Here is a 21,451-nt window from a genome sequence, read left to right on the forward strand (position 1 = left end):
TGTATTGGTGTGGAAGAAAAGATGTTCTATGGAGAATAAATGCACAGGGTGATGTGATCATGTATTCCTAAGAGGGAAGGTCATGGTGAGTAGTCACACTGAAGGCATCTAACTTATTTAGTAAAATGCTTATCTTTGTCTTAGGCAAGCCGTGTCCATGTTTCTGGGCATCTTGGTTAACACGCCTTCGAAATGCCTGCCAGCAGACCCCTCAGAGAAACCACCCTCAAGAGGACACATGATCTTGTTAACTACCTTGGAGTCCATTCCCCTCCTTGCTTTCATCCACCTTCATGTAATCTTCCTTATGTTCTCTCCTTAATTCCAAATACATAAAAGAAGCTGCAAACTGTTATTCTGAGAAGCATTTTCTCAGTCTTTTGTCTTGCTTTCAGGAGTTATCCTTTGTTTGATTCAAATAAACTTTTATACAAATTCTCTACAGGTTTGGACGTTCTAAGATTGCAATTGCATACCACCAGGTGTTCCATTGTGGTGATGAAGGGTTTTCTGGTGCAGCCATGGGAAGGAACCAAGGGCAGGAGTTTGGCATCAAGTTGTGGCAGCACTTGCACAAAAAGGAATTGGATCTCTTGCGGGCTGAGATCTGCTGCTGACTCTGACACCGATGTGGCCCTGCAGTGGCTCCTCTGAGGCGCTGCAGTGTTCTTACTGAAAAGGAGAGGATTAGTCTGGGCCCTTCTCTTGATTGACTGTGACCCGAAGCTGTGCTCTTAGGCAGGACAGAGGGTGTCCTTTGCCACGAAGTAGGCCAGACACCCTCATGTCCTACTTTGAGCCTCTCTTTACTTCCTCATCCCACAATCAAATACCTCCCTTCATTTTCCTCCCATCCCCACGAAGGAATGAGTCAACACAGCATGAGAAAACCATCAGTGAATTCTCTTTTAGAGCAGCAGAGAGATCCACAGAGAGCCAAGGAGGGGCTGAGGAACTTGACTCTTCAGGCTGGGAATTCACAGACAGCCAGGTAGGAGGAAGAGCAGGAGATGTCATTCCACTCTCCGTCATCTTTAAGGATCACACAATCCTCCCCTGAGCCAAAGTCATTAGGCTCACCCTTCTTCCAGTTGCTGAAGGTCAGTCTCCCTCCTGTCACATACACAAACTGGCCTTCGGTCACTTCATCAGTGATGCCCAGGAAGGCATTGTCCTTGGCTACACCCTGGATGGCTTCATTCTCTTCAGCATTCTTGGGGGTGGCCACTGTGGCCTGGAGCTCCGTGCACAGAGCCTTCACCTTGGAAAAAGGCATCTTTTCACCATTGGTCACATAGAGCTTCTTTCCAGATCTTTTGCCCAAGGAGAAGGTTTGCACTGAAATCGCAAAGGGTAGGTGGAGTTGACTTGGCTTGGAGCCCAGCCCCAGACAGTATGCAAAAAGACCCTTGTCTGGCAACTGAGGACTCTGGAAATCAGCCTATGCTCAGCCTCCTGACCACCTGAGGCCAGGTCCTAGTAAGGAAGAGCTCCTCAGTGGTGGGGCAAGGTCCTAGCAGAAAACCTGGTCTCTCCTGGCATATCCTATGTTACAAACTGTGCCAGTACAAAAGGGCATAGGAAAACATGCATGGGCCCCAGTGTCAGGCTTAGACGCCAGGATAAGAAAGAGGCATGGAGAGCTGTCTGAGTACAGTGGATGCTGAGGAAGGAGCAAAGATTCTCAAGGTAGCCAACCTCCATGCAACCTTTCCTTTGTTGCCTCTAAACTGCGTGCTATTGGATGAATTATCTATAATACCTGGACCTATTTTCTCACACCTGTAAATAAAATAGGTATTATATCCACAAATAGTTCTGGTGAGAGGATTAAACGAAACCATATTAGGAGAAAATGCCACCATAGCACAGGCCCTGATATATAATTAGTATCCAGAAATGTTGATTCTTTTCCACCCTCCTGAAGTCCTAGAGCAGTCTGAAGAAAAAGGTGAGTTAGGAACACACTAGAGGCAGAAAGAAGGCTTACGTTTTTGGGTGTGGTCCAGCTTGGACTTTAGGCTCCTTATCTCTCTCTCTAAGTTAGCCAGCTTAGTCTCAGCAACTGGAAAACAATAGGGAGAAGGGCATTTATTGAGAAAAAAAACTCTAAATTGCAGAGAAGAGTATTTTGGGGACCAAAAATCTTATTAAGAAGTATGCTTATTCCTGAAAAATAAAAAAAAGAAGGAAAGGGGGAAAATAAAAATGGTATTCCTGCCTTTGCAGACATAATTCATAACACTTATAAATTATAACTATGAAACTAATAATAACTTCTGAACAATAGCTCTGGTTCCTTTTCTTCACATACTCCTTAAATATTGTCATACTATAATTATTTATCAAGAAAGTCCTTCCCTGACCAGGTGGCTCAACTGGTTGGAGCATTGTCCCCTACACCAAAAGGTTGTGTGTTTGATTCACATTCAGGGCACATACCTAGGTTGTGGGTTTGGTCTCGGTTTGGGACACTTTCAGGAGGCATCAGATTGATGTTTCTCTCTCATATTGATGTTTCTCTTTCTCTCCCTTTCTATCTTCTCTTCTCTCTCTAAAACCAATGAACATATTCTTGGATGACAATTAAAAAAACAACCTAACTCATTCTTCTTTTTGAATTTTTTTTTCATCATTCTCTTTTATTTGTTTTTCTAGGCAAACTCTTTAATATTTTTATTATCGTGATAGGCCTGTGGACAAATATTAATATGTCGTCATCATTTTTCTTTTGTTGTTACTAATTATTTAATTTCATTCTGAATCAGTTACTTTATTTAATTGTTTTATTTATTACTTTATTGAACCAGGGCTCTTATGAAGCACACCATTTTCATGCCTCTCTTATGGCAACAGACTTAAACCCAACGCCTGAGGGGACCCATTTCCTTCCTCGCATCCTGGAGCCTCACACTGCTCTGCTCCAGCTGAAGAAGAGCAGGAACGCCAATCCTGCAATGGCTTGCTGAGGGGGTGGCCGAGAGGGGTGGGAAGTCTGTACTCGGGCACCCATGGGAATCCCTCCAGGCTCCAAGTAAGACTGGAAGGAACGAGAGTGCTTGGTCAAGAAGCAGAGGTGAGCATGCGCGGTGGGAGGCGGCGGGGGGAGGGGGGGGTGGTCGGCGGGGGAGCGGGGCAGCAGGGGAAGGGCCTCCTCCCACCTGGCTCTCGAGTTCCCAGGGCCCTGGGTCCCCGCAGACCACCCCGTGCTGGGATGAGCTCCCTACCTGAACTACCTCCAAGATCTCCTTTTTGGCCCTTCAGTCCTGTTAACCCAGGAGCTCCTGGAATTCCTGGAGGCCCCATTTTCCCTGGAGGGCCCTGCAAACCTCTGGGCCCTTGCCCTGTTGGAAGACAAAGGGAAAATGACCCAGTGGCTGTCGTTCATTCTCTTCCATCAAACGCTCTGTACTAGATTCACAGAGAGTGCAGAAACCACCAGCAAAATAGCAGTGACCTGAAAACAAAAGATTCTTCTGCATCCCAGGGTCAGCTACTCAGACAGGCAGGACACCCCCTCGTTAGGAACAACCACACATCATCAGTTCCCGTGGGGAAATGTGGGGTCCAGGAGAACCACAGAAGCATCTTTGTTTTAGAAAGAATGGCATTGCACAGGAATTATTCTGAGTTATTCATCACACGCCATAATGAAAGGTGAGCCTGCTCCTGGCTCTGTGTTAGATCCCTTATAGGGAACAGTCTTCTCTTGGGAGTAGAAATTTAGGAAGTCAGACCAGCCTCCTGTACCTGGTTCTCCTTTCTCTCCCTTGGGTCCATCTCGTCCATCTCTGCCTGGCGTGCCATTGGTGACTGGGATGCCACAGGTAATCACTGAACAGGTCTTCTGGGCATCTTCACAGGATTTTATTTCTGAGCAGGACACTGTCACCACACACAGAAGGATAGGAAGTGATAAAAACTGGAACATGGTCCTTACCTGGTAGTGGAGTAAGTCAAGGGAAATAGTTTCATCTTATCTTGTTTAGTCAACATTCGCTACCCCACTGGTATGTTGGACCCTGTGCTCGAGACAGCACACACAGAGGGAATTCACAACCCATGGCTCTGAGTCACTTCCAGCCAACCAAGGAGACAGACAAGTAAAGCATGTTAGAATTAGATCAGTGCTAAAGCAAAGGTAGATGCAAGAGGACTGTAACGGGAGCCTGCTCTCCCTGGGCTTCAAGTGCCCCTGTGGATAGAATGTTAGAAGGTTAGGCAGTCCCCATCATGAGAGCCCATGGGGTCTGGACATGACAAACTAGCCCTGTTCCTGGTGGCCTACACAAGGGCAAGCTGATTGCCTGTGTGAGCTTTGGATCCATTCTCAATTCCATTTTTTGAGGACCAAGTGAGCCTCAGTTTCCCTCTTATTCCCTTTCCTATGGGCCGTAAAACTAGGCTCAAACTATAGCAGGTGACGTGATGTCCCACAACACCCATTTCTTGGTGGACCTGTTTTATGACATCCATTCTCCCATTTCACATAAAATCCCTATTTTACACTTCAGGGCTCCGCCTACCCTCAGAACCACAGCTGTTTCCCCAGAGCCTGTCAATCATTTTATCTAAAGTCTCTATTTTGTGACAGGCCCTTTCTGGGTGCGTAGGTCCCATAGTGTCCTGAGGCAGGGCTCTGACCCTCAAAAGGAACCTTCTTTGATCATTGAATCTTGCGACATAGACTTAATTTTTCTTTTTTCCCTTGGTTTGAAATTTTCCAATGTTCAAACTTCTTCTTTTTTTTTTTTTTTTTCTTTTCTGCCAAGCAGAGCCCAAGCTCCTAGAATTTTTGTACACACTGGGCCTGGCAGGATTTCAGCTCCTGCTTTTTCTCCTGCCAGGATTCTCTGCATGTTTTCCAGAGGCCTCCCTAGCTCTGTACCCCCATCCAGCTGCTAGGTTCTCCCCAACATTTGCTCAGTCTGGCCCCTCTTCCAGGAAGCCTTGGCAGTTCAGCCTCCATGGGCCTCTCCCTCTGCTTCTCTCTGGCTGCTAATCCTAATGTTGCTGGTAACTACTCATGTGCCCATCTCTACCCTGTCAGCATCCTTATCCATTCCTTTCCTCCAGGACTCAGTGAGAAGTAGTGAGTTAGAAGGAAACTTTATCACATCGTTCTCTACCTTTCCTATTTCTATCTTTCCTCTCCCTTCTTTGATTACACTGGAGGCCAAAGTCAGGCTTAAACACACTCCACTTTCATCTTTTCCTTTGACTGAGAAGACCGTCTTTCAGTTTTCAGATTGTAAGTGGATCTAAAAAGAGCATAAATGCCACAGGTCAGAGAGAGAGACAGAGGCCCTGAGTGGGCCTGAAAATCCCACCAAAGCCCCTGCTTTGATCTCACCAGGAACAAGTCAAGTGGCCAGACTTTTCACCCTGGACTTCTCCTCTGGCTCCAGAAATAACTCACTAGGGACTCCTCAGAGCATGAAGGCTGTGGTAGGGAAGATGTCCTCTAGCCCAGGCCTCTGGCAGATGCCTCAACAATGTCAGGCCCAATTAACCTGGTGACCAGGGACAATGGACTGACCTTCAACCCAGGTTAATAAACAACAGTCCTTAGAACTGCTGTATGCCGGGTAGTTCTTCAGGGCTGCTGGTAGGCTTTCCAACCTAGCACTGGGCAGCTCTCTTCTTTAAACCCTAAACTTTTCCTTCTACTGACCTCTCCCATGCATCCATCTCTATAGCTCAGCAACCAATCCTCTAGAATGACAGATTTTCAGGTTATTTCCCTACAGATATTTTTTATATAAGAGACATGCATAGACATTCTACCAAACAAACACATGTTTATGTGTTTGCTCGTGTGGGTATGCACGCACACACACAGGCACACACCTCTGTATCTGTTGTTCCAACTACTTCACCCTGCCATGTGTGTTTAGTTTACTGACAACACTGATTCACCTCATTCCAACCTTCTCGCTGAGAACATTTATCAAATGTCTTCCTTGGGCATGTTGGAGGGCTATGCACAAGGGGAAGTATTTGTAGGTAACTTATATTCAAAGCTGAATGTGGCATTTACATTAGCTGTTCCAGCCTAAGACACTTCTCTCTATCTTTGCAGAATTGTTTGTTGTCATTCAGATTTCTTAAATATTATCTCTGGGGAAAGGGCTTTTCCCTGACTGTTTAACTTTAAGTAGCCACTCTACCGTGAAGTTATAATTCTCTTTTTGAATTCTCTGCTTAGCTTATAATTTATTTCTATATAAAATAATCTTTATTTGGTTACATATTATTGACCATCTGATTCCTTTAGAACAAAACAGAACAGAAGTCTTCCTCAGCTGCTATATTCCCACCTAGAAAAGTGCCCAGAAAGAGAGTCGAAGCTCAATAGATATTAATGGAATAATTGAATCCTTGAGCATCATGTCCTAAACTCAGCCTTCTTTATTTCTCTACAGCTAGAGTGAACATCTGTGACCACTTTTTCAGTGTTCCTACTTTTCTAGGACAGAGCTTTGTTTGATTCACCTGCTTGTCTCTAAGGTGCAACCCAGGACTGGGGACACAGGAGGACCCACTGAGAGAGTGAGGAGAGAAGCAGAGACCACAAATGACCAGATACTAGACCAGTCTATGATGGCTCTCCCAATGCCTGGGTTTCCAGGGGTATCCGTTTATATTGCCAAAGCCTAATCAAATGACCTTTTTCAAGTTCCTGACATGACTTTGATTCCTACCCTCCCTCAAACTTACACTCACTCTTTGAAACACTTAGTCTTATCAAATGACTCAAAAGGTTTGCTTTCTTCCTGGTGGGGAGCAGGAACTGGACCACTTTTCTTTGACCCTGCTTTGTGATTGGTGTTTTAACTTCTCAAAAGTCATCGGTCCTGTGTACTCAAGTCCTCATGCTCTCTGTTCAGCAGCCCTCTCAGGTTTCTATTGTAAAGGAACCTGCCAGGCACTAAGAGGGGCCCATTGTAAAGAAGACTCCTCCCAGGGCTGTGTTTCCTAATACCTTTGATATAACTTTGAAGAGCCCACAGTTTCAGAGAAGAACGAGGAACGTTCAACCCATATAACAAGTGAACAGGCCTCCCAGAAAGGTGGAAATTTGAAACTGAGTGACTTACATGAAACCAGAACCCTATATGTGCTATAAACTTAGAAAAAGGGGCATTTGGGACAGAAGGGAGGGAAAGGATAAGGCCGGAGGAGGGAGGAATGTGCACTGTCAGCAAAAGGACTATAAGAAAGCCTTGACTTTATAGGTAAAAAAAAAAACCCTCCTTTGAGCACACATACCCACAAGAATGTCCTCTCATAGATCTGAAGTTTGAATGTATGCTATTATTTTTATTAGCTATAATTATCATTAATAAATTTTGCTGTGCATGTCAAACAAAAAATTATATTTCAAGTGTCTCAGTTCATCACAACGTAGTGCACTACGGGGACATAAAAGCTATGGAGGACCGTACCCTTAACCCAGGCATCTCAGGATTTGCTCAGGTGGCATCAGGTAAATTTAAGTTCACTTTGCAAAAATTACCAAACACAGTAGGAAATAAACAAAGTGAAAGCTGACTGAGATTACAACTCTCATAAATAGTCCTCCAAGTGAGCATCCAAGATGTCAGCAGATTAGATGGATGCATACTTGCCTCTTCCCAGGACCAAACTGGAATTACAACTAAAACATAAAGTAATCAACATGAATGTCCAAATTAAGTCTAGCTGAATAGAAGTCTTACAAACAAGAATTCACAAAAGAAGCCACATGGAGGCTGATTGGAAGGATGGAGAGGTAAAAAGTGCTGGCCCCACTCCCATGGGTGATGGCTGAGAATCTAGAGGGTTATTTTAGCTTCCCCCTAAGGAGCATGGAGTCTCAATTACATGTCAGGCTCTCCAGTTCAGGACACCAAAGCCAGAAAGAGGTGCCCACATAACCTTTGGCTGTGAAAATCAGTAGGGGTTTTGTCCATTAGGAAGAAATAGGAGTCTGCTAGAGTTGCAGGTACCCTCTTGAAGAGCCAATGCACCAAACCTTGTTTGCAACCATTCACCATGGGCTCTGGCAGATGGAAGGTGGAGCAGACTAGAAACCATGTAAGGAGAGACTGGTGCTTATGGCTCTGGGGAAAGAGCTCAGGACATAGCAGCTAAGACCTCTCCCGCTCTGTATATGCCATTTTTCTTGGGTGGAGCACTCCCCTTTCTATGGCATCATCCTAGGGGGACACAATAGCCCTACCATCTGGACTCCTTATTTCCCCCACCCTGCAGAGCTTATGTCCTGCTGAGGAGTCAGCTCCCTGGGTCAGGGTCTAGAGATCCAGGCAGACTCAGGGGTGTCGGTGACTGAGTGGTATGGCTTTGGGTCAGGAGCAATTTCTCCCACTTTCTGATGAACTTACTGACACCTCCCCCTCACAGGAGATACTCTAGTCCTACCCTCAGAGGTAAAGGTGGCCCCCACACTCTCAACTCCTGGTGGCCCCACCCTGCCGAGGTTTGGGCAGAATACAGGACAGACTGAGTTTTGTGGCTCTGGGGTGAGGGCTGCTCCTCCCACCTTGCCCCAGGCCCAACTAGCACCTCTCACTCACAGATGATCCACTATCTCCACCTCCCTGACTCCCCACAACCTTGCCCTATTGAGCTTACTCCCCTGGTAGAACCTTGGACAGAGTGAACTGTGTGGCTCTAGAATGGGGGCCATTTTTTCCTTACATGCCAGACCAGTGCAGAACTCTTCCTTCATGTGGCCAAATCTCAGACTATTTGGGCCTGATAAGCTCTGCTGGCATCACCCTGATGACTCCCCAAGACTCTACCCTACCATAGTGGGCACCTGGTAGGTGGCAGCTAGAATTGGTATACCCTGGGACATTTGCTGTGTGGCCTTAGACCCAGCACTGGAACTGAGTTCAAACCTGTTTTATTCTGTTAAACACTATTCTTCCCTTCCTGATGACTCACTGAGAACATATTTCATGCAACTAGAGTACCAGTAGAAGCCCTTTCAGTGACTGAGTGAGCCTATCAGGCAGCAAGCAGGTAGATGCAGTTGGAGGTGGATCTCAGGGTGTCTTGGTAGTTTGCTGACCTGCCCCCTGGGACCAGTGCTAGTAAAATCTGGATTTGTTGTGAAGATTGATCCTTCCTGCACACACCCAGGCCCAGCAGAGGCTGTCACAAAATGTGGATCACTTGGTAGACCCAAACAGGTTACCTAGAGCCAACCACAGGGAGTGTCTGACATTGGTCATATCAGAGTCCAACCCAAGGGACCCAGAACCACCATATGCAGTGACCACCTTCAGGCAACATCACAGCAGGATCCAATTAACTTCACAAGTGTGGTATCCAAAAGGAGATCTTGGTAGACACAAGACCCTGCTGAGGTAAATGCCACTCTGTGTGATCAGCACCTGCACAGCTGCTCATATACTGTGATCAGGGTTGATCCTCACAGGCAGCCAGCCTGAGGGTCAACCCTACACACAAATGAGCCAATAGCAATCAAGACTCAATTACAACAGAAAGGCCTACATAACCCACACAAGGACATACATGGAGCACCAAGAATGGGTAATCAAGGAGACTGTGCCACTGGGTCCCACAGATCACCTACAACATACAGCCACCCTACCAAGGCCTGGAGTCATAGCAGGCCTACCTAATACGTAGAAACAAACACAGAGCCACAACCAAAATGGGGAGATAAAAAAAAATGCCCCAAATGAAAAAACTGGAGAAATATCCAGAAAAAGAGCTAAATAAAATGGAAGCAAGTAATTTACCAGCTAAAAAGTTCCAAAAAAATTTTATAAGGAAGTTCAAAAAACTGAGTAAGAACTTCAACAAAAAGATGGCAAGAATAAAAAAGGTCATAGAAACCATCAAAAAAAAAAAAAAAACCAAAACACAAATCCAGTCATGAATGAAGAATATGCTAGAAGGAATAAACCATATGTTGGATGAAACAAAGGATCAAATGAGTGATTTGGAAGACAAAGTAGCAGAAACAACATCCACATCATAGCAGTACCAGAAGGAGGAGAGCAAGGGATTAAGAATCTATTTCAAGAAATAATGACAGAAAGCTTCCTTAATCTGATAAAGGAAAAAGATACACAAGTCCATAAAATGCAGAGTCCCAAACAAGATGAACCCAAAGATGCCCACATCAATGCACCTCATAATTAAAATGGTAAAGTTTCAAGACTAAGAGAATCTTAAAAGCAGCAAGAAAAAGACACTTACCTACAAGGGAGCTCCCATTCTTCCAGCTGATTTCTCAACAGAAACATTTCAGGCCAGAAAGGATTGGCATGAAATAGTCAAAGTGATGAAAAGTAGAAACGCCTAATCAAGAATACTTCACCCAGCAAGTCTATCATTTAAAATCGAAGGAGAAATAAAAAGCATCTCAAACCAGAAAAAGCTAGAGGAGTTCATTTACCACCAAACCAGTATTACAAAAAATGTTAAAGGGTTTTCTAGAAAAGGAAGGAGGAGGAAGAGAAAAGAAGAAGAAAAGGAACATAGCTAAAAAAAATAAAATGGCAATAAATACTTACCAATAATCACTTTCTTAAATGTAAATGGCTTAAATGCTCCAATCAAAAGACATAAGGTAGCTGAATGGATAAGAAAACAAAATCCATATATGTGTTCCCTCCAAGAGACACATCTTAGGTCAAAAGATACACACAGACTAAAAGTAAAGGGATGTAAAAAGATATTTCATACAAATTGGAAGGAAAATAAAGCTGGGGTAGCAGTACTTATATCTGACAAAATAGACTTTAAAACAAAGGCTATAGTGAGAAACAAAGGACACAACATAATGATAAAGGGAACAATCCAACAAGAGGATATAACCATAGTAAACATTTACACACCCAATATAGGAGAATCTAAATATGTGAAGCAAATCTTGATGGACAAAAAGGGAGAGAGCAACAGAAATACAGTCTGAGTCAGGGATTTTAACACCCCATTGACATCAATGGACAGATCTTCCAGACAGAAAATCAAAATGTGGGGGGAAGAAAAACCAAAAACCAGAAAGCCCGATGCTATTAACCAGCTCCGCTCTAGCTTCTGTAAATTTGCTTAGCCCAGGAACCACCGCCAGCTGCAATGAGCCCTCAGGCAAAGGGCGGACCTTTACAATCTACTTCCTTGCCCCCCTCCCAGCCCAGGACTTTCTGATCCTTTTCCAGCCCAACGCTAAGGCTTATAAATCCCAGCCTAACCCCTGTTCGGGGCTCAGAATTTGGAGACTGCCTCCTCCAAATGAGCCCGCGCGCCCATGAATAAAGGCTTACTCCGTTCCCTGAACCGTGTCTGAGTCTGTTTTCCCGCAACAAAAGGAAACAGAGGCCTTAAATGACCTACTAGATCAGCTGTATTTAATCAATATCTTCAGCGCATTTCATCCCAAAGCAGCAGAATACACATTCTTTTTAAGTGCACATAGAACACATTATAATAGACCGCATGTTAGGACACAAAAAAGGTCTCAATAAATTTAAGAAGATTGAAATCATATTAAGCATCTTTTTTTACTACAGTAATATGAAACTGGAAATTAATTACAAGGAAAAAAACTGAAAACACACAAACACATGGAGGTTAAATAACATGTTACTAAACAATGAATGAGTTAACAGTGAGATCTAGGGAGAAATCCAAAGATACCTTAAAACAAATAAAAATGAGAGCACAACAACCCCAAAATCTATGGGACAGAGTGAAAGCAGTCCTAAAATGCATATTCATGGCATTACGGGTGTACCTCAAGAAACAAAAAAAATCTCAAATAAACAGTCTAACTTTACACTTAAAGGACTTAGAAAAGGAACAACAAAGCTCAAAGTGAATAGAAGAAAGGGAATAACAAAAATCAGAGAAGAAATAAATGAAATAGAGTCTAAAAAACCAATACAAAATATCAATGAATCCAAGAGCTTGTTCTTTGAAAAGATAAACAAGATTAACAAACCTTTAACTGGACTCATCAAGATAAAAAAGGGAGGGCCCAAATAAATAAAATAAGAAATGAAAGAGGAGAAGTAATAACTGATACCACAGAATTATAAGGGATTTAAGAAAATATTATGAACAACTATATGCCAATAGAGTGGACAATATGTTAGAAATGTATGAATTCTTAGAGATGTAATCATCCAAAATTGAATAAGGAAGAATTAGAAAATCTGAATAGACCAATTACAGTTAATGAAAATGAAGCAGTAATTTAAAAAAAACAAAACACAACACAACTCACAACAAACAAAAATTCTGGCCAGGAAGACTTCACAGGTGAATTTTACCAAACATTCTAAGAAGAACTACACCTCTCCTTCTCAAACTATTTCAAAAAATTCAGAAATTCCAAGCTCATTTTACAAGGCTAGTATTATCCTAATTCCAAAACCAGATAAGGACACTACAAAGAAAGAAAATTATAGGTCAATAGCTCTGATAAACATAGATGTTAAAATCCTCAAGAAAATATTAGCAAACCAGATCCAACAATACATTAAAAAGACCATAAACTATTGTCAAGTTGGCTTTATTCCAGAGATGCAAGGTTGTACAATATTCACAAGTCAATAAACGTGATACACCACAATGGAACAGAAGAGAGCCCATAAACAAAATGAAGCATAAAAACCATGTGATTATATCAGTAGATACAGAAAAAGCATTTGATAAAACCCCGGAACCCATTTATGATACATCGCTCAGCAAAGTGGGAATAGAGGGAACATACCTCAACATAATAAAGGGATTATAGAACAAACCCACAGCCAAAATCATATTCAATGGGCAAAAACTAAAAGTATTTCCCTCAAGACCAGAAATAAGATAGGGATGTCTACTTTCACCACTCTTATTCAACATAGTATTGGAAGCTCTAGCCACAGAAATCAGACAAGAAGAAATAAAAAGCATGCAGATTGGAAAGGAAGAAGTAAAACTGTCATTCTTTGCAGATGACATGATTCTGTATATAGAGAGTCCTAAAGATTCCACCAAAAAATTACTAAAATTGATAAATTAATTCAGTAAAGTAGCAAGATATAAAATAAATATCCATAAATCAGTTGTATTTTTTTATTTTTAAAATTGTTATGTATTGATTTTAAAGGGAGAGGAAGGGAGAGAGAGAGATATCATATATGTCCTGACCAGGGATTGAACCCACAACCTTGGCATAATGGGACAATGCTATCCAATTGAGCTACTCAGCCAGAGCCATCAGTTGCATTTTTATACACCAATAACAAACTATCAGGAAGGGAAATTAAGAAAACAATCCTCTTTACAATTATAACAAAACAAAGGAACTTGGAATAAAGTTAGCAAAGGATGTAAAATACCTGTACTCAGAAAATTATGACACTGAAAAAACAAATTGAAGAAGATAAAAATAAGTGTAATCAAATGCTGTGTTCATGAAAGGAGAAATTAATATCATTAAAATGGTTATACTACCAAAAGCAACCAATAGATTCAACACAATTTCTATCATGATACCAATGGCGTATTTCACAGAACTAGGACAAATATCCCAAAAATTTATATAGAACCACAAAAGGCCCTGAATACCCACAGAAGTCTTGAGAAAGAAGAACAAAGTTGAAGGAATCATGCTACCTGATATCAAATTATACTACAAGGCAATAGTAATCAAAATAGCATGGTACTGGCCTAAAAACAGACACGTAGATCAATGGAACAGAAGAGAGCGCAGAAATAAATCCATGCCACTATGGTCAATTAATTTAATACACAAGGAAATAACATACAATGCAGTAAATATAATCTATTCAATAAATGTTTTGGAGCAGAGCAGAGAGATACGTGCAAAAAAAGAAATGAAATTAGACCATGTTCTTATACCATACACAAGAATAAACTCCAAATAGATTAAAGAATTAAATGTAAAATGTAAAACCATAAACATCCTGAAAGAAAACATAGGCAATAAAATCTTAGTTATTTCTTGCAGTAATATTTTTTTCTGATATGTCTCCTTGGACAAGGGTAACAAAAGAAAAAATGAACAAATGGGGCTACTTCAAACTAAAAAGTTTTTGCACAGCAAAGGAAACAATCAATAAAATGAAAATACAACCCATTCAATTGTAGGACATATTTGCTAAAGATATATCTGATAAAGGGTTCATATCCAAAATTTATAAAGAACTTGTACAACTCAACACAAAAAAACCCCACCAAACAACCCAATTTGAAAAATGGGCAAAAGTGTTAAATAGACACTTCTCCAAAGAGGACATAAGGATGACAAACAGACATATGAAAAGATGCTCAGCCTCACTAATCATCTGAAAAATGCAAATTAAAACCACTGAGATATCACCTCACCCCTGTCAGCATGGATATCATTAATAAATCAACAGACAAGTGCTGGTGAGGATGTGGAAAAAGACGAACCCCTTTGCACTGTTGGTGGGAATGCAGATTGGTGCAGCAATTATGGAAAGCAGTATGGAGATATCTCAGAAAATTAAAAATGGATCTGACTTTTGACCCAGCAATTCCACTTCTGTGAATATATCCAAATAAATCTGAAATACTGATTTGAAAGAATATATGCACCCCAATATTCATTGCAGCACTATTTACAATAGCCTACATTTAGAATCAGCCCAAGTGCCCATCAGTGGATGAGTAGATAAAAAAGTTGTGCTGGGTACTTTTACACAATAGAATATCTCTCAGCTGTATAAAAGAAGGGAATCTTACTTTTTCTCCACAGCACGGATGGACCTGGACAGTATTATGCTAACTGAAATAAGCCAGTCAGAGAAAAACAAATACCACATAATCTCACTTGTTGTGGAATCTAATGAACAAAATAAACAAACATAGAAAATAAAAACAAACTCATAGATACAGAAAACAGACTAACAACTGTTAGAGTGGAGGGTTTGGGAAAGTGGGTGAAAAATGTGATGGGATTAAGCAAAACAAAAGAAAAAAACAAAATCTCATAGACACAGACAATAGTATGAATAATACAGTGATTACAAGAGGGAAAGAGTGGTAATGGGAGGTAGAAGAAGATAGAAGAGGAAAAATGGTGATGGAAGGAGACTTGACTTTGTGTCACAAACACACAATGCAATATAGAGATAGTGTATTATAGAATTGTACACCTGAAACCTATAAAATATTAATCAACATCACCCCAATAAATTCAATAAAAATTAAGAAAAATAAGAAATAGTTCTCCAAGGACTGCTGACTCTGTGCAACAGATAAATTAATATTTTTAAAAGATAGTATAAATATAGAATAAATAAGTAAATAGGAAACAAATTAAAAATAAATTAATGAAAATAAAAAATATGTTTAATGAACTAGAGCAAGGAAATAACTGTATAGGTAATAATAAAACAAAAACAACCCTGGCTGGTGTGACTCAGTGGACTGAGTGTCAGCCTGTGAATCAAAAGGTCACTGGTTCGATTCTAAGTCAGGGCACTTGCCTGGGTTGCTGGCCAGGTCCCCCATAGAGGGCGGGCAAGAGGCAACCACACATTGATGTTTTTCTCTCTCTCCTTCCCTTCCCCTCTCTCTAAAAATTAATAAATAAAATCTTCTAAAAAACCAAAAAATAAAACAAAACCAGATTTTTTTGCCAAAAATATAAACTTGGCAAATATGGGTATTAAAGTTTTAATTATTATTCCTCATATTCAATTTCTGCTTATCATAGAATTTTATACTCAAGCCCTTTGTAGTGTATCCCACTAGATAGAGTACATGTAGTAAACACCTCAATCCTTTTGATATTTGGTTTGGTTTTGTAACAGTGAGCAGACATGAAGAGAGCAGCAGCTTTACATGTGCTTTAGGTTTAACATGGCCTCTTCTTGCTTTTTCCAATTATGGAAAAAATATGTCCCTGGTAGATACTAATATTAGAATAATTGTATCATGTGGAACAGACACCCTCCTGAAGGACTGAAGTAAAAAATAGCTACTACAGTCTAGCCAAGCACTGATGGTTAATAGCACAGTTTCTGGAATCTGACTTCCTATATTTATAGTCCAATTCTACCATTAACTGGCTCATGATCTTTGACCGATTGCTTTCATCTTTATTTGCATCAATATTCTTATTTGTAAATTGGGAATAGTGGGGTTAAAAGTGGGGTATGAGTTAATACAAATATACTACCTGGCACTTAGTGTGATGAGAGGATCAGCCACTAGACCAAGTAGGGTATATCCTAGGAATGCAAGCGTGGTTTAATATCAAAAAATGAACCCATGTAACTCACTAATTTAATTTATAACAAGTTTAAGAGTCTTACTGCAGATATGTACAATCTTAAAACTGTAAGTTCACCCTTTTCTCAAAACTAATACATGGTCTTAATATTCTTCATATTTTTCCCCAGACTCCCACAATGCAAACTTTCTAGAATTGATTTAAAACACAGTCCAAATGCATGATTATTGTCCTGAAGTTTTGTCATTGAGATCCCAGTTTTATCTCTGATTCATCACTATTATGGCCAGAGAGTGGTGGCTTCTTGAAGTGAAGAGTGGACAGTGGCTTTCTCTCTTATTTCTTTGTATATATGAAGTGTAGAGAAATGATAATGCCAAAGGTGGATAATACCTGCTCCCATGAAGAACCACATGTCACTGGGGACGATGTTACTTCTTGGCTTACCTTGACTGGTTGTTGGTTCCCTTTGTTGACTGATTACAAATGACAACCCCTCTCAGGAGCTAGTTCTTCAGACAAGGGACTCTGTAAGAGTCTCTAGCTGCACATTCCCTGCCTTCAACATCATGTCAGTGAACATTTCAATTCATAGTCTCTTGTTCTTTGAGTCCCTGTGCCCCTGCTTCAAGGGAAGAAACATGTTCATGATTAGAGTTTAAACCCCAGTGAACTTCCATGACAGAGGCATTCGCACTCCCCAGGGAAACCATTCAAGCGATAGAAATCCACATTTCCCCCAAACACTCCTGCTCCCAGTTCTATTTTCCCTTTTTCTATCTCCCCATGCTGCAACAAGATCAGGCCATCTGCTGATTTAGTACTTTAGTAACTTCAGAACACGATATAATCCCTCCATTTCTACCTTAGGTAACTTAATCTGGGAAAGTGAAGTAATTTGGACATCCCTACTTGCCAAGATTAGTAGGAGGATAATAGAGTCTTTTCCCCACCCAACATGAAGAGGAGAGGAAGAGGTAATTTCCATTCAAGGGGTATCAGCCTTCTTTTCCCTCTTTATTGACCAAGGGGATGGGAATTATTAAATCACTCATGTTGAACAGTCCTCTCCTTGCAGGTTTCACAGTGGTGTCCCTTGGACATTTCTCCAACATTAAAATATGAGACACTTAAAGCCTCTTGTTTTCCCCTGTGTGATCCAGATGCTGGCACCCTGGAACGGGAGATCACCCACATTTGACACCATGTCAGTGTTATTAGACTAAAGGAAATGCCAAAAAATCATCTTATAAAGTTCAATACACATTCATGATTAAAATGAATCACAGCAAAATAGGAAAAAAAGGGAACTTCTTTTCCTTCATAAAAGGAATCTATCAGAAACCTAAAACAAACAACATTTTCAATGGTAAAATATAGGGAATATTCCCATTTATACATTCAGGGTATCCCCAAAAGATATATTTTATCATTGAGTATCTTCAACAATATGTAGGGGCTCCTGGAAACTTTAAAATATAAAAATAATATATAAGAAATGTTAATATCATAATGAATAGGCAAAAATTACAGTCATTTGGAAATACAATCATGTATTTATAAAATAATCAGTTATATTAGAAATATCAGGGGATAAATGAGAATCCAAAAAAGATGGACCAATATAAGTTCAACAAAAAATAAATCTTATAATCCAGCAATAATTAATTTAAAATGTGATAAAATAATATAATAACAATAGCAAGTAAAACCATAAAGTAAAAAATAAACCTAAAAAGAAATGAGAAGAGAGAATCAAGATGGCAGAGGAGTGAGTGGAAGTCACATTAACCTCCTCCCAGGACCAATATGGAATTACAACTAAATTGTGGAGAAATGACCTGAAACAAACAACTGAACAATAGCAAAAGAGGAGCATTATAACCTCGGACAGACAGAGGAATCAGCTTTAGCAAAACCTAACTGGTAAGGAGTACAGTAGAGGCTCGAGAAGGCAGGTGGGGCACCCATGGGTGGCAGCACCAGAAGGATATTTAAACAGCCAGTTGGATCCTCCTGAGAACAGCGGGGTCTAAACTATAAGCGAGGATCTCCAGCCTACAGCACCAGAGCCCAAAAAGTACACAGATAACAACCAGCTGCAAAAAGTGGCAGGGTTGCTCTCTGCCAGAAACAGGCAGCTGGAGGCACAAGGATCCATTTAAACAGCCAATGTATGAATTTTTATTTGCAGCCACTTACCCTGGTCTCCAGCAAAGGCAGGGGCAGAGAGATCTAGAGACACTTGAGAAGAGACTGGAGACAGAGGCTCTGGGGGAAGAACTGAGAGAGTAGCTGGCAGGATCCCAGAGCTGACTCATCCTCTACACATCAGCAGCCATCTTGCTGAGGCAAACCACTCCCCTGAGTGGCAGCAGCCTGAGAGAACCCAATAACCCTGCCCCCAGGAGGGACTCTGCCCTGCCCTGTGGTTTCTAGACCAGACTGCTGAGTGCAGAGTGACTAGATTAACAGCTGAAGGAGACAGCCACAGACAATAGATTCCTGGAAGTCTTGAACAGACTGCCTCAGGTCAGACAGGGTTAACATATGACATCACCACAGGCAGATCCAGAAAGAAAAAACAGGGATCTCCTACATAATGTCTGTATAATGTCTGTATAATAGGGATGCCAAAAGGAGAAGAGGAGCAAGGGACGGAAAACCTGTTTGTAAAAGTAATGATGGAAAACTTCCCTAATTTGAGGAAAAAAGTCACACAAGTCCAGGAAGCACAGAGGATCCCATTCAAGAACCCAATGAGGCCCACTCAATGATACATCCTAATTAAAATGGCAAATATCAAAGACAAACAGAGAATCCTAAAGGCAGCAAGGGAGAAACAGGTAGTAACATACAAGAGAGCCCCAGTATGGCTAACAGCTGACTTCTCAACAGAAACACTACAAGCCAGAAAGGAATGGCAAGAAACATTTCAAGTCATGAAAAACAAAGACCTGCAACCAAGACTGCTCTACCCAGCAAGGCTCTCAATTAAAATGGAAGGTGAAATAAGGAGTTTCCCAGACAAAAGGAGGCTGAAAGAATACACCTCCACCACACCAGCATTGCAAAATATGCTAAAGGGACTGCTTTAAGAAGATGAAGGAAAAGAGTCTATGAATACCCAGTTCCTCTCACAGTCACCAATACTTGATATTACCAATATTTTTAATATGTATTAATCTGATTGTCACAATGATATATTTTAATTGTTACTTTATTATTTGTTGAAACTAAACTTGTTTTTTATGTTTCTTGTCTATTTTTATTATTTTTACAAATCTTTAAATGACTTTTGGGTATTCTTTGTCCATTTTTTGATTAATGGTTTGTAGAATTTTTTCCCTTAAAAAAACCTTATTAACCCTTTTTTAGATGTGTTGGAAATACTTTCCTATCCTATTACTTGCCCTTTAACTTTTTTAATATGTATATTACTATATGGTCTTAAATGTTTAATATAGTCATAATTTCAATATTTTACTTTATACCTGCTGGATTTGAATATTGTACTTCAGGGTAAGAAAAATATTATTTTGTATTTTCTCCTAAAACTCCTTAGACTTTACATGTTAATTTTTTACTCACCTGAGTATTTTTTGTATAATGTATGAAATAGGACTCTATATTTGTTTTATTTCAAGTAATAGTGGTCCATCACTTTTTTTGTTGAATAAGCCTTATTTTCCCCATTGATTTGAAATATCAGTTCAATCACATATTACATTGTTAGACAGATATATACATCTGTTTCTAGAATGCTCATTATATTTCATTGATCTACTTGGTTATTTCTGTGCTGGTGTCATGGTTTAATTGCTGAGACTTTATAATGGATTTAAATTTTTTAATATTTTATAATGTATTTTGACATTTAAAAAATAAATAATAAAACCAATCTGTATTTTTTTAAAAAAAGAAAGAAAGAAGGAACTCCTACTTTTTGCAACAACAAAAAGCTAAGCAGGGAGACTGGGAGAACAAGCCACTGACGATACAAAACTTGTCCCCCTGACAGGGACACAGCCCCTACCTCCCTCACGTCACCCTGCTTGGCCCTGGAGGATAGCTGATTAGTTAATGATGGGTAAGACCCCTCGATGACAGGGCCAACCTAAGACAGGCACAGCTGCATGGGCATCAGAGAAGAACTTGGGGGACCCAGAGAAAGGACAAAGATCCTCACCCCCCGGCTTTCATTTGACAGGAGTCCTCATTCTATCTGAAAGTAGTCCTCTTATCTTTTAGTAGTTCTGCCCCACCCACCTGGCTCAGGCTTGAAACAATACTGGAGACAGCCCTAAACTGGATTGGGTGGTTCCCAGGGGGAAATCAGGCCTAGAAGTAAGTCCCTTGAAGCACGCTTTGTTCTTCCCTCATAAGCTATGATAGCCAGTCATGCTGGAAAGGAAATTTACATTATTCATAGACCCCAACCTGAGGCAAATCTCCTGTGTTCCTTCAATTGTTACCTATGATCTCTATTTGTTTTCAGTAAACATAGCCTTTTGACATGGATTGATGAGCTTTGCATCCATACCCCTGCGCATATGGTTCTCAATAAAAGCCACTTGAAGAGAAGGGCTCAGGGCATTCTCCACTAGACGGAACTGCCACACCTTCACCTGACAGACTGAGAGAAAAGTGTCTGGGACGACTCATTGTATTTCCCCATCCATGATGACCTGGAGTGATTCTGCAGGACAGAGTCTGCCCTCCGCCTCATTTATCTGTAAAATGGGAAACATACACTTCTTCCTCTTGCTCTTTGAATTTTGGGGAAGGCTCAATAATTTATGTGCTGGGCCCTAAGTATGTAGCAAGATAACCAAATTAAAAATTACCACTCACAAAAGAATGAAAAATATTTCTGCCCATTCCCATCTGGCTTTGTGGGTTTCGATCCAGAGCTTACTCTTGCCCAAGAAAAGAATTATATGCAGCAAGGAAGAATGTTCAAGGATGTGAAGGTGGGAGAATTGAGGACCTTTCTAAATGGGACATGTATACGGTTGCCTCCTCAAGTCAAAGGGACATGGTCTTATTCCCACAGAGCACGGAAGCATTGTCCCGTTTCATGAATACCTGAGACTGGGGTGGCTCACAGAAACCTGGGACAGTGCCCTGGTTAAAGAAAACATCCAGGCAGCTGAGTGGGAAATGGAAGACATGATATCACCACACAAAATGGAC

At 40.8% G+C, this 21,451-nt stretch overlaps 1 protein-coding gene across 8 annotated transcripts; it reads right to left on the reverse strand.

Annotated features, from left to right (window-relative positions):
- Positions 1-882: 882 nt before the first annotated feature.
- On the reverse strand, positions 883-18,606 carry LOC129076272 (mannose-binding protein A-like). 8 transcript variants are annotated; one of them, XM_054580433.1, is made up of 7 exons: positions 18,458-18,606; positions 16,703-16,880; positions 16,202-16,253; positions 3,751-3,940; positions 3,228-3,344; positions 1,991-2,065; positions 883-1,338 (listed from the first exon to the last, which is right to left on the reverse strand). In XM_054580433.1, exons 4-7 carry the CDS (start codon positions 3,929-3,931, stop codon positions 965-967), a joined length of 747 nt encoding a protein of 248 aa, XP_054436408.1. In that variant the 5' UTR covers positions 3,932-3,940; positions 16,202-16,253; positions 16,703-16,880; positions 18,458-18,606; the 3' UTR covers positions 883-964. The 8 variants fall into 8 exon arrangements, with proteins under 8 accessions (XP_054436408.1, XP_054436407.1, XP_054436406.1 ...); XM_054580432.1 differs by lacking the exon at positions 16,202-16,253; XM_054580431.1 differs by lacking the exons at positions 16,202-16,253; positions 16,703-16,880; positions 18,458-18,606 and adding exons at positions 5,130-5,261; positions 5,354-5,513.
- Between the last annotated feature and the right edge of the window lie 2,845 nt (positions 18,607-21,451).

This window comes from Pteronotus mesoamericanus, unplaced genomic scaffold (genome assembly GCF_021234165.1).
Source record: "Pteronotus mesoamericanus isolate MK-2021 breed Mesoamerican mustached bat unplaced genomic scaffold, CSHL_Meso_final contig_59, whole genome shotgun sequence".
Lineage (NCBI taxonomy): Eukaryota > Metazoa > Chordata > Mammalia > Chiroptera > Mormoopidae > Pteronotus > Pteronotus mesoamericanus.

Bases quoted from the DNA above. Each gene is read 5' to 3' on its own strand.
- LOC129076272 (XM_054580430.1), bottom strand. From the start codon at position 3,931: ATGTTCCAGTTTTTATCACTTCCTATCCTTCTGTGTGTGGTGACAGTG. The intron at 3,345-3,750 runs GTACAGGAGGCT...GTCTTCCAACAG, and splicing joins GGGAGAGAAAGGAGAACCAG to GGCAAGGGCCCAGAGGTTTG. The intron at 2,066-3,227 runs GTAGGGAGCTCA...ATTGTTTTCCAG, and splicing joins AGATCTTGGAGGTAGTTCAG to TTGCTGAGACTAAGCTGGCT.